The sequence below is a fragment of the Equus asinus genome, chromosome 3 (assembly GCF_041296235.1).
Source record: "Equus asinus isolate D_3611 breed Donkey chromosome 3, EquAss-T2T_v2, whole genome shotgun sequence".
Taxonomy (NCBI): domain Eukaryota; kingdom Metazoa; phylum Chordata; class Mammalia; order Perissodactyla; family Equidae; genus Equus; species Equus asinus.
In genome coordinates, this window is record NC_091792.1 from 120,698,078 (window position 1) to 120,715,601 (window position 17,524).

The 17,524-nt window shown below is 34.3% G+C and overlaps 1 protein-coding gene across 1 annotated transcript in view; it reads left to right on the forward strand.

The window, feature by feature from the left end:
* The window catches only part of CHIC2 (cysteine rich hydrophobic domain 2), a 57,213-nt gene that overhangs the window by 21,638 nt on the left and 18,051 nt on the right, over positions 1-17,524 (forward strand). The window contains exons 2-3 of the mRNA XM_014853509.3: positions 2,509-2,563; positions 2,707-2,862. Coding sequence (XP_014708995.1) covers positions 2,509-2,563; positions 2,707-2,862 — 211 coding nt within the window. The remainder of the gene's footprint in view (positions 1-2,508; positions 2,564-2,706; positions 2,863-17,524) is intronic.

Here is a 17,524-nt window from a genome sequence, read left to right on the forward strand (position 1 = left end):
ACACAAGCAAGGGGGGATGGAAAAATCATCAGCACCAAGTTAATGGCTGGTGGGAAAGCTAAGCACTCTATATCTAGTGTGAATCATGTCACTGGGTGATTTTTCTTGGGACATTCTTTTAGGGGTGATATAAAGGAAGAGAAGGGATTACTATCTGTTCCTAAGATACAACTTAACAAAAAGTAAGACTGAAGAGGAACTGAATGCCTAAACAATGTTCTTGGAACTACCAGTTCTTACCCAGAAGAATAACTAACTACTAGCCTGACTTAAAAGAAACCCTGACCTGCGAGAACAGCAGGGCAATTAGCTGGTGGTACTCCCTCGGCAAAGCATCAACACTTAGCTGCTCAGTCAATAAGGGAGTATCCAGACTCTGGGAAGAAAGGAAATTAGGGTTTAAACTCATACTGGACTGCTCCCTCCAACTTAGTTTATTACCTGGCAAGCTATAGGTATTCAATAAAATAATCTGTTTTAAATGTCTAATGGCTAGGGATGGAAGGAGAAGACATTTCTCTTCAGGAGACTGGGGGGTATCTGGTTGTTGCTGCTCTAAAAAATCTCAAAGACCAGTTGGAAGGAGATGATTAATTGCAATAATAAACGTGGTTGAAATGGAAACTGTTGATTGAAGGAAAAAATCTTCAGACCAAGGGAGATAACACAAGAGATGGAAATTTATAGTTTAAAAGGTTGAATGCTTGGTAAACAGTTGTTGGACAGCATGCACCTTCCCTAAAAGAAATAGGTGAGAAGGAAGTACGTTATCTAGAGACCTCACTGAGAGCTGTCAGCAAGCGCTTCACACCTCTTCCTCATGCAAGGACCTTTAAGGTTGGAGGTCAGTTATCTGTAGGGGCTTTTTCAAGTAGAGCTGCATTACTCTGAGGCCCGCACATAGACAGAAAATAGGTTTAGCTCAGAGTTTTCCAATCTTAAAAAGAGAATGGCCTTAATGCCAGAATTATATTAAACAGTATTGGTTGCTAGTTTATATTTAGTGTGAAAAGATCTTGGACTTGGACCTAGGTAATAGTAGTGTAATCTTTTTCATGAGTAGTATCCATTGTTTATAAAGACAGATAAATGTTATTTCAATGCTGCTATTACATAATATATGAAAGTACTTAAGATGGTGATAAAATGGTCTCAGATGCCACTATCCACATGTGGGTCAGTCTAGATCATGATGTAAACCGCAACCTGACCTACAGAAGTGTTTTGACTTGTACAGTATTTTAAAGGTGGGAAGTTTTGCATACAAATCTGGTTTTCCAGCTCCTCTTAGAAAATTGTAAGTGGGTCTGCATTCTAGTGTGACAGTAATCAACTGGATCTGACCCATGGCACTACACATACACACAGTATCCCTCCACTTAGCCAGTCTCCATCACTACTCATTGCCTTCACACAGCCCACCTGATTTGATTTCGCTGTTTAGCTCCACTGATGGAGCTGACCTGGCCAGCTGTTTCATACAGAATATCTCAAGGGATCCCTCTTACCACTGCCAGCTACCTCAAGTGCAGTGTTGTGTATTTAAGGGTTGCTAAGAGAGTAAATCTTAAGGGTTCTCATTATAGGAAAAACAATTTTTAACTAGTGGGGTGATGGATGTTAACTAAACTTACTGTGGTAATCTATTTCACAATATATACATGTATCAAACCATGTTGTGCACCTTAAGCTGATAAAGTGTTATATGTCAATTATATCTTAATAAAACTAGAAGAAAAATTTTGGCTCCAGGATCAAATAAAAATCGTCGTGTTTAAGTATCTCAGTTTTTGTTTCTAGGGTACAATCTGCCATTACCAATGTGTCTATGGGCATTTTATTCTTTCCTAATAACTTATGCAGAGAAATAATCAAGTACCCAATCAATCCTCATGATCTTTGCAGATATTTAAAAGCTTAAAGATACTAAAATGCACTACCTTGGTTCCATTTCTTTGGGGGTCTGTATACCACATTTCTTGGGTACTTGAAAGTGTAAGTAGCCAGGGCAGCTATCGCATTGTTCCAGGTGTTGTTAGCGTTATCTGGCTGTAATAGCAGTGTAAATATGCTGATCTCAGAAAATGCTAACTAATCAGTTTGCATTCTTAGACATGTTACTGCTTTGAGCCTTAACAAAGGCTCTTGACCTAAAGAGTAATCAACAGCAGAGATTTTAGCTTTCTGTTACTTAGTCGGAAGAATCTTAGTAATTTTGACAAAATTGGACAATGTGCCCAAAATTGGACGTTAATCTTTGGCTCATGAAGATACCCCCGAAGAAGTCATTTCTTTCTGTATTCTCAGCCTCTTCTACAAAAGTTTTGATTCAACTACTAAAGTTCGTTGTTACATTTCATAAATTGCTGGTTGTTTTTGTGTGTCAGACTTCCGTTGTTACTTTGTATATGACGTTGTACTCGATTTACTAGACCTTTGATTAAGTTAAATGGTCTATTTTTTGCAACAATGACGTGTAGTAACATATTTTTCTTTTTTTAAAAATAGATTTGGACTGAGCAACAAATTTGAATCTGAATTTCCTTCTTCGTTAACTGGAAAAGTGAGTGTCTCTCAGTTATTTAGGTACTATATATGCCTCAAAACTAAAATCTTACTAACAAATTAGAGAAAAATGTATTCTAATGAAACATGTTTATTGACATTAATATTGCAGTGTTGTTATTTCTTAAAATTTTTCTTTAGGTAGCTCCTGAAGAATTTAAAGCCAGCATCAACAGAGTTAACAGTTGTCTTAAGAAGAACCTTCCTGTTAATGTCCGTTGGCTACTTTGTGGCTGCCTTTGTTGCTGCTGCACTTTAGGTTGCAGTATGTGGCCAGTTATTTGCCTCAGTAAAAGAGTAAGTTGAATTATATATTTTAATTTAAATTTAGGAGTAGACAAGCAAGTCTTGCATTTATTTAGTTTTTATTTTTTGTGTTGATTGGGTTGCACCATCTTGAATAGTATACAAAAATAATCTGATCCAGTAGAGGAGTGAGTAAGTAAATTATGGTATGTCCACATGCTGTTATATTAAATAGTCATCTAAAAATTATATTTATAATTTTTATGACATAGGAAGTTACTTAAGAGTAGAGTGGAATACAACATTCTCCATATATACATCGGTGGTGATATAGTGTAGTGATTGAAAATGCTGGGTTTGGGTCTCCTATTTATCTCTTACCCTAGGCACGTTTTCTAACATCTGTCCACTCTAGTTGACATATCTGTAAAGTGACAATATTCACCTACTTACTTGAAGAAGATTATTGTAAGGATAAAATAACATAGTGTTTGTAAAGCTCTTAGCTAATAACTCAAGTAAGTGTCTAATAGATATTTAATAATAGCATTATTACTAATATGTAAGATAGTACCCATAGAAAAAATAAAATGGTTATAGTGCTTAATCCTAGTTGTTAAGATTATGAGGACTTTTTTTTTATTTTACAAGTTTCCTATGATGAATACATTGTGATTCTGTAATCAGAAAAAATGGTCTGAAGAGTCATAATTTTGACTGCTTATAATAAAAAATTTCCAAGTTGTGGGTAGAGATGTAGCAAATTAGTGTAGATTGAATGCATTACATTTTTGTTAAAGTTTTTTAAAATTATGTAATTATGTGTATAAAAATGAAATACTCTGTTTTTTTTTAAGATTGGCACCTGAGCTAACTGTTGCCAATCTTTCTTTCTTTCTTTTTTTTTTTAGCTTTTTCTCCCCAAATCCCCCCAGTACATAGTTGTATATTTTAGTTGTGGGTCCTTCTAGTTGTGTGGTATGTGGGATGCCACCTCACCATGGCCTGATGAGCAGTGCTATGTCTGCACCCAGGATCTGAACCAGCGAAACCCTGGGCTGCTGAAGTGGAATGTGCGAACTTAACCACTCGGCCATGGTGCTGGCCCCTGAAATACTGTTAAGTTGAAACTGAATGAATGGTTTTGTGTGGCTGCATTTCATTTTGTCATCAAATAATGAAAGAAAATATGGAAAAGCAAATTCTGTTCCTATTATAAAATATGAGGTATATTCCTACTCAAAGAATTTTTTAACTAGTACATTTTATTGATAGGAAGGAGATAAGTAGTAGCATTACTTTGATAATATTTACTGTACTATTTGTAATACTTACTTTTCTCCAAGAATGTATTTTTTTCCCCATAGTTCTTACCAGATCGTCTTCAGACCATAGTATTTCTTTTTTTCTTTTAAATCTCTGGTTGTCCCTGGATCCACAGTTGAATTTGTAGCTCTTATAGTTTAGATCCCCTGACACCCTCCTCCTGTGTGGGCATTTCCATTGTTTAAATGACTGCTGTATCTCACTTGGTTGGCAGTTTGCTGTTATTTAACCCGAGGAATCATAAGAGTTTATGGCTCTAGAAACGTTTGTGATCTGATTTTTTGTTTGTTTGTTTTTTGAAGTTTTGGAATCCTCTGCTTTTTTACATATAAGTGAGTAAGCAAGATATTGCAATGTGTACAAAATGTAGGATTTAGAAAACAAAAGTAAATTTCCTGCCCTTCTCCACACATCTTTAAGATCATTTTTCAGATGCTTTCATTAAATTCCTTTTTATTTGAGACATAAGATAGATTTTTTTTTTTAGGCTATTCTCATCTGTAGTTTCAGAAAGTACATTTCGTTTAACATTGTGGTATTCGGTCTAAGGTCTGTCTTTGGATATGTATTTTTATGTTCATATGGACTCTACCATCTAGTGAGCATAAACAGATATGATTACTGTTTTGAAAAAAGCTGCGCTTTTCCCTGTCTTGGGTATAAACTATTATCTAACCATGGAGAGGTGACATTTCATGCATTTGTGAAGGGTATTAGAGGCCCTGAAAAAGGGGTGCTTTGTAAGATGGGGGCAGGATAATTCAGAGGAGGGATTTTTAACCTTTTATTTGTCACGGACCCCTTTGGTAGTCTAGGGAGACCTATGAACCCCTTCTTAGTGTAATGTTTTATTTGTATTTTAAAAGATTTAATGTATTTTAAATGTATACAATAAAATACATAAGATTATAAAGGAAACCAATTATATAAAATATAGTTGTCAACTTACTAAAACACCTCAAATATATGATTTGTAAATGTTTCTTTATTAATGCATACAAAATAAGATACCAGAGGATCTGTGGTAATATGATGTGATAGGAAAAATCTGTGATTTCTATGAGTGATAAAGATACAGGTCCTGTTTAATCTACCACCGTTAGTTGCATACATTCATAGCCTAAGGAAATATACTAATTTCAGTTAGAAGTTAGTGAAAATAAAGGTGAATTTTTGTTCCATGCACCTTCATAGATTCCTGGATTTCTATCTTGGTATTCTGTGTTAAGAACCCTTGATTTAGAGGTACTAGTCTAAATAAAAGCTAAAACCCTACCTGATTGCCAGTCTCTGAACTCTCTTGGTCCTCATTTGTGATGTGAAATTCTCAGTTAGAATTGTCTCAAACTCTAAGACAAATCAGGACCGAGGGCATACTCTATATGCTCAGTGTTTTCACTTTCCTGACATTATTCAATAGTTTAGTTTGGATAACTCTATTTCTGCCTTGCCTTTGAAACCCATCCCCAACTGAGTGCCCCTTTTTATGACCTGGTCTTATTCTGGAGACCTTGTTTTTAGTATGTGCTATGATTATTATTATTTATTAGACCTTCCAAATTGCCTTTTCCTTTTTAAAGAAAAATGCCATAGCCTGTTTTTGAAAAGTATTTAATATCCAATAAAAGTCACTCTTTTTGGCGTACAGTTCTGATTTTTGACAAATGTATAGAGTTCCATAACCACCACCATAATCAAGATACATTACAGTTCTCTCACTCCAAAAAACTTCCTTGTGCTGTCTCTTTGTAGTCATATCCTCTTCAACTCTTTTTTTTCCCTTTTTTTTTGAGGAAGATAAGCCCTAAGCTAACATCTGCCAATCCTCCTCTTTTTTTGCTGAGGAAGACCGGTCCTGAGCTAACATCCATGCCCATCTTCCTCTACTTTATGTGGGACACCTGTATGGCTTGACAAGCGGTGTGTAGGTCTGTACCCAGGATCTGAACTGGCGAACCCCCGGCCGCCGAAGCAGAACATGCGAACTTAACTGCTGCACCACTGGGCTGGCCCCCCTCTTCAACTCTTAAGCCCTGGCAACCACTGATCTGTTGTCTATCCATACAGTTTTGCCTTTTCTGCAATGTTATATAAACAGAATTTCACAGTATTTGTAGCCTGTTTGGTTTTGCTTCTTTCATTTAACTAGTGCATTTGAGATTCATCTATTTTGTTTCATGTGACAATAGTTTATTCCTTTTTATTGCTGAGTAGTATTCCATTGTATGGATGCATCACAATTTGTTTATCCATTCACCAGTTGAAGGACATGGAGTTGTTTCCACTTTTTGGTGATTTTGAATAAAGCTACTGTAAACATCCCTATGCATATTTTTGTTTTAACATAATTTTCTGTTTTTAGGAGTGGGATTGCTGGGTCCTATGGTAAATGTATGCTTAATTTTATAAGAAACTTTCAAATTGTTTTCCAAAGTGGCTATACCATTTCACATTTCAATTAGCAAGATATGAGAGTTCCAGTTGCTCAACATCCTTGCCAGGACTTGATATTATTAGTATTAGAAATTTTAGTTATTCTGTAAATATGGTGGCATCTAACTGTGGTTTTAATTTGCATTACCCTTATGACTAATGGTATTGAGTGGCTTATAATGTGCTTATTTGCCATTTGTACATCTTCTTTGTTTAAAGTGTTTATTCAGATATTTTGCTCATTTTTCAATAGTTATTTCTTGTTATTGAGTTTTGAGAGTTCTTTATATGTCCTGAATATAAGTCCCTTGTCAGATATGTAACTTGCAAGTATATTTTTCCAGTCTCTAGCTTTTGTCCTTTCATTCTTTTAATGTCTTTGGCAGAGCAAAAGTGTTTGATTTTAATGAGTCCCAATTTATCAATTTTTACAAAATGGATTGTGTGTTTGATATCATGTCTAAGAATTCTTTGCCTACGCCAAGGTCACAAAATGTTTCTCCTATCATCTCTTCTGCGTTTTACTTTTAGATCTATGACCCATTTTGAGTCAGTTTTTGTGTAGGTCTGAGATATAGGTCAAAGTTCATTTTTTTTGCATATGACTCCAGGTTCTCCAGCACCATTTGTTGAAAAGACTGTCCTTTCTCCATTAAATTGCCTTTGTACATTGTCAAAAATCAATTGACCATATTCATGTGGCTCTATTTCTCGACTCTTCTGTTCTCTTGATCTCTTTGTGTCTGTCTCGATTTTAATACCACATGGCCTTGTTTACTAGAGCTTTATAGTAAGTCTTAAAGTCAAGTAGAGCAAATCTTCCAAACTTGTTCTTTTTTGAAATTGTTTTGGCTATTCTAATTTTTTTGCCTTTCCGTATAAATTTTAGAATCAGCTTGTCAATATCTAAAAAAAAAAATGCTGGAATTTTGATTGGGATTGAATCTATAGATCAATTTGGGGAAAATTGACATCTTAACAAGTCTTCCAAACCATGAACATGGCATACCTTTACATTTATTTAGGTCTTCTTTGATCGTTTTCATCAGTGTTGTAGTTTTTTTGCATAGCATACAGATTATGCATGTATTTTGTTGGCTTTATATGTATGTATTTCTTTGTATTTGGTGATATTGTTAATGGTATTGTTTTTAAAATTTTGATTTCCAATGTTCATTGCTCGTACGTAAGAAACGCAATTGATATTTGTATATTGACATCATGTCCTGTGACCTTGCCAAACTCTCTTATAAAATTCCAGGAATGTTTTTATAGATTCCATGGGATTTTCTATGTGGATAACTATGTTGTCTGAGAATAGTGACAATTTTATTTCTTGGTTTCTAATCTGCATGGATTTTATTTGTTTTTCTCCTTTTTCACTGGGTAGGACCAGTAAAATGTTGAATAGAAGTGATGAGAGTGGACTCCTTGCTTTAGTCCTGGTTTTCTCTTCTGTTTTCCTGTTTTCAATTTCATTCATTTTTCCTCTTATTTTTATTATTTCTTCTCCTTGCTTTGGATTTAATTTACTATTTTTTTAGTTTCTTAAGGTAGGAGTAAGAGGTCATTGATTTGAGAGCTTTCTTTCTTCCTGATATAAGCGTAGAAAGCAAAACTTGTCCCTCTAAAGCACTGCTTTGACTACATCATACAAATTTTTATATGCCATGTTTTTATTTTCATTGAGTTAAAAATATTTTCTAATTTTCCATGAGACTTCATATTTGACTTATGTGTTATCACGAAGTGCATTGTTTAATCTTCAAATATTTGGGAGTTTTCCAGACAGCTTTCTGTTGCTGATTTCTAGTTTGTTATTAGAGAACATATTTCATGTGGTTTCAGTTTTTTTCATGTGTTAGTTTTATTTTATGGCATCAAATATAGTGTATCTTGTTAATGATGTATTTACAATTTTTATTTATATTTTAGCAGCTTTATTGAGATGTAATTGACAAACAATAAACTGTACATGTTTAAAGTGTATTATTTGATGAGTTTTGTCACATGTAACTTGTATATACATGTAAACATCAAGATAGTGCACATATTCATCACCCCCAAAAGTTTCCTTGTTTTCCTTGTAATCTCCCCACCCCTTCCAAACAACTACTCATCTGCTTTCTGACGCTGTAGGTTAGTTTCCATTTTCTAGAGTTTATATAAATAGAACCTTATAGTCTGTATCCTTCTTTGTCCTCTTTTACTCATAATTATTTTTTGAGATTCATCCATGTTGTTGGGTCAATAGTTCATTCTCTTTTAATGCTGCATAATGTTCTGTTGTATGGATATACCACATTTGTTTATCCATTCACCTATTGATGGACATTTGTGTTTTTTCCAGTTTTGTCTCTATAAATAAAACTGCTGTGAATATTCTTGTTCAAGTCTTTTTATGGACATATACTTTCTTTTTTCTTGAGTAAAAATTCGTAAGAATGGAGTGGCTTTAGCATGTGGTACATATATGTTTAACTTTTTAAGGAACTGAGAAACCATTTGCCAAAATAATGCTATTATTTTACATTCCCACCAGCAGGAAATGATAGAGTCTCTTCTGCTACATCCTCATTGATATTTAGTATGGTTAATCTTTTTAATTTTAGTCATTCTGATAGGTGCGTAGAGTTATCATTATGGTTTTAATTTCATTTCCCTGGTGACTAATGATGTTGAGCATCCTTTTATACTTATTTGCCATTTATGTATCTTTGATGAAGTATCATCTCTTCCAACTGTTTGCCCCTTTTTTGTTTTCTTATTGTTGAGTTTTGAGAATTCTTTATGTATTCTGGATACAAGTATATGCTTTGCAAAGATTTCTCCCAATAGGTAGTTTGTATTTTCATTCCATCACAGTGCTTTCAAGAGCAGAAGTTTTTAGTTTTAATAAATCCCAATTTATCCATTTGGTTTTTTATGGATTGTGCTATTAGTGTTATATCTAGTAACTCTGTCTAAGCCTAGGTATGACGATTTTTTTCCTATGTCTCTTCTAGAAGTTTTATAGGTTTGGGTTTTACATTTAACGCTATGATTCATTTTGAGTTAAATTTTTTATATGGTGCAGTGTGTATGAATTGAAGTTATTTTTCTTTTTGCATATAGATATCCAATTGTTCCAATAGTATTTGTTATAAAGACTATTCTTTCTTCACTGAATTGCTTTTGTACCTTTGTTGGAAATCAGTTGTAGGAATACATGTGCATCTGTTTCTTGGCTCTGTTCCATTCTGTTGATCTGTTTGTCTTGATGCCAATACCACACTGTTTTGAGTGTTGTAGCTTTATAGTTGTGTCTTAAAATTCAGTAGTGTTAGTTCTCCAACTTTGTACTTCTTTTGCAGAGTTGTTTTGCTTTTCTGGGTTGTTTGTATTCCATATGAATTTTAGAATCAGCTTATCAATTTCTACAAAAGAAATCCTGTTGGGATTTTAGTTTGGATTGCGTTGAATCTATGGATCAATTTGGGGAAATTAGCATCTTAAAAATGTTTAATCTTCTAACCCAAGAAACAGTATCTCCATTTACTTAAGTCTTTAAAATTTTTTCTGAGCAGTGTTTTGTAGTTTTTAGTGTACCTGTCTAGTATATCTTTTGTTAGATTTATCCATAAGTATTTATCTTTTATGCTATTTTAAATAGTAAATATGTTTCAATTTTCAATTATTTATTTTTCCTTGATAGAGTATAGCTTTGCTAAACTCACCTGTTTCTTCCATTAGCTTTTTGGTAGAGTTATTGAAATTTTTCATGGACAGTCGTCTACAATGAAGACCGTATTACTTTTTTCTTTTTAATCTGGATGCTTTCTGTTGCTTTTTTGTGCCTCACTACACTGACTTTCTGAATCTCCAGAAAAAACATTGATTAGAAGTAGTGAGAACAGATATTCTTGTCTTGCTTCTGATCTTAGGGGAAATGCATTCAAACTTTCATCATTCCATATCATGTTAATTGTAGGGTTTTTGTAGATGTGCTTTATCAGCTTGAAGTTTTATTCTAGTTTTCAGAGAAGTTTTATCAGGAATAGATGTTGGAGTTTGTTAAATGCCTTTCCTGCTTTTTTAGAGATGGTTGTATGGTTTTTCTTTTTAGTTTAGAAATATATTGAATTACAAAGATTGAATTTTTGGATGTTAAACCAACTTGCATTCCTAGGATGGGCACTATTTGCTCATGTCTGTTTTTCTTTTTATACTTTTGTTGGATTTGATAGACTAAAAGTTTCTTTAGAAGTTTTACATCTGTGTTCATGAGGTATATTTTTCTGGAGTCTTCTTTGCTCATAATGTCTGATTTTGGCATTAGGGTGATGATAGTCTCATAAAATGAGCTGGGAAGTATTTTTTCTTTTTTAGTTTTCTGAAAGAGTTTGTGCAGAATATGCATTCTTTCTTTCTTAAATTTTGGAAGACTCACCAGTGAAGCCATCTGGGCTTGAAGTTTTCTTTGTTGGAAGTTTTTTAACTACAAATTTGATTTCTTTAATAGATATGGGACTTTTCAGGTTATCTATTTTATCTTGATTGAGCTTCATAGTTTCTGTTTTTCAGGGAATTTGTCCATTTTATCTAAGTTGTTGAATAATAGGCATGCAGTTCATAGTATTCACTGATTATTCTTTTACTATCTCTAAAATGTATAGTGATGTCACCTCTTTCATTCCAAAATTACTGATTTATCCCTTGACTCTTTTTTTTTCCTGGCCAGTCTGGCTAGAGGTTTATCAATTTTATTAATCTTCTCAGAGACCAACTTTTGGTTTCGTTGATTATTTCCATTGATTTCATGTTTTGTGTTTCATTGGTTTCAGTTTGACTTTTATTATTTCCTTTCTTCTTGTTACTTTGGCTTTAATTTGCTCTTCTTTTTCTAGTTTCTTAAGGTGGAAACAAAGGGCATTGATTTGAGACCTTTCTGGTATTTAGTGTTATAAATTCCCTTCTTGAGTATTGCTTTAGATATATTGCCCAAATTTTGATATGCTGTGTTTTAATTTTCATTCAATTCATTTTACTTTTATATTTCTCTTTTAATTTCTTCTATGACCAATGCATTATTTAGAAGTGTTTTATTTTTTTTTTTTAAATATTTTATTTTTTTCCTTTTTCTCCCCAAAGCCCCCCGGTACATAGTTGTATATTCTTCACTGTGGGTCCTTCTAGGTGTGGCATGTGGGACGCTGCCTCAGCGTGGCTTGACAAGTGGTGCCATGTCCGCGCCCAGGATTCGAACCAACGAAACACTGGGCCGCCTGCAGCGGAGCGCGCAAACTTAACCACTCGGCCACGGGGCCAGCCCCTAGAAGTGTTTTATTTAGCTTCCAAATCCTTGGGGAATTTTGTAGAGATCTTTCTGTTATTGATTTTTTTTTTAATTTCATTGTAGTTATATAAATACTTTATATGTTTTAAATCCTTTTAAGTTTATTAAGACTTGTTTTATTACCCAGAATATGAACTATCCTGATAAATTGTTTTTGTGCACTTGAAAAGAATGTATATTCATCTGTTATTGGGTGGAGTGTTTTTAAATGTCAGTTAGGTCAAGTTGGTTGATAGTGTTGTTCAAATCTTCTATAATCTTACCGATTTTCTGTTGGCTAGTTATCTCAATTTTCAGGAGAGGAGTATTAAAATCTCTGTAATTATGTAATTGTGGGGTTGTCTGTTCTTACAGTTTTTGTTTCATGTATTTTGTCACTTTTTAAGTAGGTGTATAAGCTTTCAGGTTTTGTGTCTACTCTGTGGAGTGATGTCTTGTGGAGTGATGTCTTTATCATTATGAAATTGACCTTTATCTCCAATAATTTTTCTCTGAAATCTGTTTTGTCTAATATTAATATAGTCATTCCAACTTTTTTTTGATCAACGTTAGCATGGCATATCTGTTTCTATCTATTTACTTTGACCTTGTTTGTGCCTTTATTTAAAGTTCATTTCTTATAGGCAGTGTTGGGTCTTGCTTTTTTATTCAGTCTCACAATCTCTGCCTTTTAATTAGAGATTTTGGACCATTTACATTTATTGTGATTATTGATATGGCTAAATTTAAGTCTTTCATTTTTCTATTTGTTTTTTTTCCCCCCATCAACTCTTTATTTCCATTTTTATTTTCTGCCTTATTTTTTTAAACAATAATTTGTTGAGGTAAAATTCACATAATAGAAATTAGCTATTATAAAGTGAACAATTCATTGGCATTTAGTACATTCACAGTGTTGTACAGCTATCACCTCTATCTAATTCCAACATTTCTATCACTCCAAAGTAAAACCCCTAACCCATTAAGTGGTTTCTCTCCATTACCCTCTCCCTCCAGCCCCTGGCAACAACCAGTTTGTGTTTTGTCTCTACGGGTTTATCTATTCTGGATATTTCATGTAAATGGAATTGTACAATGTGTGACCTTTTGTGTTTGCCTTCTTTGACTTAGCATAATATTTTCGAGGTTCATCCATGTTCTAGCATGTGTCAATACTTCATTCTTTTTTATGGCTGAATAGTGTTCCATGGTATGTATATATCACAATTTGTTTATCCATTTATCTATTGATGGACATTTAGGCTATTCCCCCCCAAAAGGTGACTAGTGCTGCTATGAATATGTGTGTACATATATTTGTTTGATACTTATTTTCAGTTCTTTTTGGTATATACCTAGGAGTATGGGATCATAAGATAATTCTGTGTTCAGCTTCTTGAGGAACCAGAGCAGCGTTTAGTCTAGGGCTAGTTATTTCCCACTAGTGAGCCAAGAGCCTTCTAGATACTCTACTCAATGGCCTGTGAATTCTGATGTTTTCTAGTCTGGCTGATGGAAAGAGGCACTGTCCTGGATCTTTGTGAGCTTTGGCCACTGTTACCTCTAATTCTTTCTAGTAGTTCTTTGCTCCACCTCTGGTAGTTTCCTTACCTGCATGTGTTGCTCGATGCTCACCTTACTGCTCAGTAGGGACTATCTGCAGACCTTTAGAGTTCATTCTCTGTGCAACATTCTCCTCTCTAGTACTCTGTTCTGTGGTTTCTAGCTGCCTTTGTCTGCCCAGACTCTCAGCTCTGTCTCCTTAACTCAGGGAGTCCCCAGGCTTTGTCTGGACTCTCCCTCCATTCACTGGCCTGGAAGCTCTCTTACATCAGTAAGCTTGGGAAATCGTAGGGTCTGTGTCATTTGTTTCTGGTCTCTGAGGAATCACTGTCTTTCATTGTCTCTTGTCGATTGTCTTGAAAACAGTTTCATATGTTTATGTCTCTTTTTTCTTGTTTCAGGCCAGAGGGTAAATCTGGTGCCTATTGCTGCATCTCTGCTAAAAGTGAAAGTCTGAATATCTTCTTTTTATAGAAGCATTTTTTGACATAAGTACCATGCTTGGTTCTGGGAATAGAAAGATGTATGTTAATGATCTACTCAAAGAGCATATAGTCTATTTGGAGAATTGGCTAGGTGATGTAGAGAAAGTTTAAGTTTGTGAGTACTTGTCATATTTTTCATGAAGTAGCTCTAATAATAAAAGACAATAAATCTGTGTCCTTAAGGTCTAGAAACATGAATTGGCCTTGTGCAGTCACATAATATATTTGAAACCTTGTTTTATATCTCAAGCACTGATTTGAATTTTTCATTCTATTATATAACATATATTTGTTTCAGTAGAAAGTGTTTTAAAATGGCTTATTGAGTAAACTTGATACTCTTGGAAGATAAGCATTTGTGTCTTATGAAATTGCTGGTTTTCACTGCCATTTGTTGTGCTGCTAGTGTGCCATTCTCTGGAATTTACTTATTCGTGAATTCAATTAATATTTCCTGAAGCCACACCGTGGGCTTGGTACTGTTTTAGATGCTGTTTAGGTGCCGTTTAGGGGTAATGTGGTTCCTCTTATAGACTTAAAAAACAAAAAGCAATGAGGTAACTACAAATAGTGATAAGTGCTTAGAAGATAATAAAACAGGAAACCTCAGCCTTTTAGTAGGTTCTTTGTAAGAGGCTGAGGAGGTTATAAGCAAATAAAATACTTTAGCTTTATTAAATTAATTTTATGGCATTTGCTTTGCAAAAGCTTATTTTTGTTTATACTTTTGTTTATAATTTGCTTCTTGATTGTGCCTTACCTGTAGTATTATAGTTTAGAAAATTGATGTCCAAGTAAGTGAATTCTCTGTGACTTGTACGTGCTTTCAGTCTGGCTGAGTTTTTGAGGAAACAAGTTTCAAAATTTTACTGTATGTTGTGTTGTAATGTTTTTGTTTGTTTGTTTTGGTTCGTTTTCCATCCTAAAGTAACTATTACTTTCAGTCTTCTGAGATTTTGCGCATATATATCATTTCAACTTTTGTCACTTTATAGACTTTTTAAATATATGCTCTCGGCCATTATCCTTTCTGACTGAAGAAGCCTAAGTTTTAGACTGTTTATATACCAACTTCTTAATCTTGTTAGTCGTCTTACCTTCTTCTTTTAGTGCTTTAATCTCTGTCTTACAAATGATGACCAGAATTGTGTGGCTTTCTAAAAGTGCTCTGTATATGGGTTTGTTGTAAGTAGTATATATTTCCATCCCTTTTATACTCTTATTTGTATTTAGTCCTGTATCAAAGAAGTATTCACTTAGGAATAGGTTAGTAGGCTGCAACATGTGGTAGCTGGGACCTGCACTTTGGTGCTAGAAAGACCTGGTTTGGAAAGTGACACTTACTCTGAGTGATCATTTCACTCTCTCTAAACCTCAGTTTTTTCCTCTCTAAAGTGGAGTTAATCTCGTCCTTGCAGTGTTGTTTTAAGAATTACAGCAAGGGAAAACTGGAAAGCCACATGTAAAAGAATGAAAATTGACCATTCTTTCTCACCATTCACCAAAATAAACTCAAAATGGATCGAAGACCTAAAGGTGAGACCTGAAATCATAAGGCTTCTAGAAGAAAATGTAGGCAGTACACTCTTTGACATCTGTATTAAAAGGATCTTTTCGGACACCATGTCTTCTCAGAGAAGGGAAACAATAGAAAGAATAAACAAATGGGACTTCATCAGACTAAAGAGCTTCTTCAAGGCAAATGAAAACAGGATTGAAACAAAAAACAACCCACTAACTGGGAAAAAATATTTGCAAGTCATACATCTGACAAAGGCTTAATATCCATAATATATAAAGAACTCACACAACTCAACAACAAAAAATCAAACAACCCGATCAAAAAATGGGCAGGAGACATGAACAGACATTTCTCCAAAGAAGATATACAGATGGCCAATAGGCACATGAAAAGATGCTCATCATCGCTGATCATCAGGGAAATGCAAATCAAAACTACACTAAGATGTCACCTTACACCCATTAGAATGACAAAAATAACTAAAACAATTAGTAACAAATGTTGGAGAGGTTGTGGAGAAAAAGGAACCCTCATACACTGCTGGTGGGAATGCAAACTGGTGCAGCCACTATGGAAAACAGTATGGACATTCCTCAAAAAATTAAAAATAGAACTACCATACAACTCAGCTGTCCCACTACTGGGTATCTATCCAAAGAGCTTGAAGTCAGCAATTCCAAAAGTCCTGTGCACCCCAATGTTTATTGCAGCATTATTTACAATAGCCAAGACGTGAAAGCAACCTAAGTGCCCATCAACAGATGATTGGCTAAAGAAGATGTGGTATATATATACAATGGAATACTACTCAGCCGTAAAACAGAACAAAATCATCCCATTTGCAACAACATGCATGGATGGACCTTGAGGGAATTAAGTGAAATAAGCCAGACAAAGAAGGACAATCTCTGTATGACTCCACTCATATGAGGAATTTAACAATGTAGACAAAGAGAACAGATTAGTGGCTACCGGGGGAAAGGGGGGTTGGGGGTGGGCACAAAGGGTGAAGGGGTGCACCTACAACACGACTGACAAACAATAATGTACAAGTGAAATTTCACAGGATTGTAACCTATCATTAACTCAATAAAAATTTTAGAAAACTTCATCTCACATACAATCTTAAGAGCTATGGTATCTAAAAAAAAAAAAAAGAATTACAGCAAGCGCATGTAGAGTACTTAATATAGCATTTTGTCTATAGTGGGTGCTTAGTTAATGACAGTTGCTATTATTATCATTTTATTATTCTTCTTCCCAGTATCTGTCTTGCTAACTACTGCATGCCCAGTGCCTCGCTTTCTACTTTGTATTCAATAAATATTATTGATGAAGGTACTCTTTGGCTTTTGAAATCCTTGAGTAGTAAAATCATAACATTTCAGAAGATATGGTCCTTACTATTCAAAACAAGATTCCTAAGTAAATAAAAAGATCTTGTCTTTTAGAGTAAATAACATATGTTTTTTTCTGCAGAGGGAATGTGATAAAGTATAAAAGATCATTGTTTTGAAGCTGGGTGACCTTTAGAGAGGTGTATAAAACCTCCCTGAGCCTGGAGTTTTTCTTCCCTCCTGCCCCTTTCTTTTTCTTTTAATCTGAGAAAAGAAGAGGCTAACTGATGTCTCAGGTACTTTCCAGCTCAGAAAATCTATAATCCTTTGAACATTGAGCTGTGTAGGTCTACAAAACATCCCTATTTCCACGCTTTAAGTAAAGAAGTTCTCAGTGTTGATTTTTATTTCAAATCCAAAGAATTAACATTTTAGTGAAATATTTTCATATAGATGTTTTAGGGTTTTTTTTTTTTCCCTCTGGTTTTTTTAAGATAATTACTATTTAGTTTTTGAAACTTTGATGAAAAAGACCTGTATCCTGTCTAACTGTATTTCTTTTTACTTTAAGTTGTATGCTTAGATTTACTTCTGGATATATTTTCTTTCAAGCTCAAGTTTAGTAATCCGATAATTGTGAGTTACTTTGGTTGGGCTGCACTAAGGGGTGAAAATCCAAATGAGAGAGGTCAGGAGAAGACGTTTTTGAGTGAGAATGCAGCCTTGTTAAGAC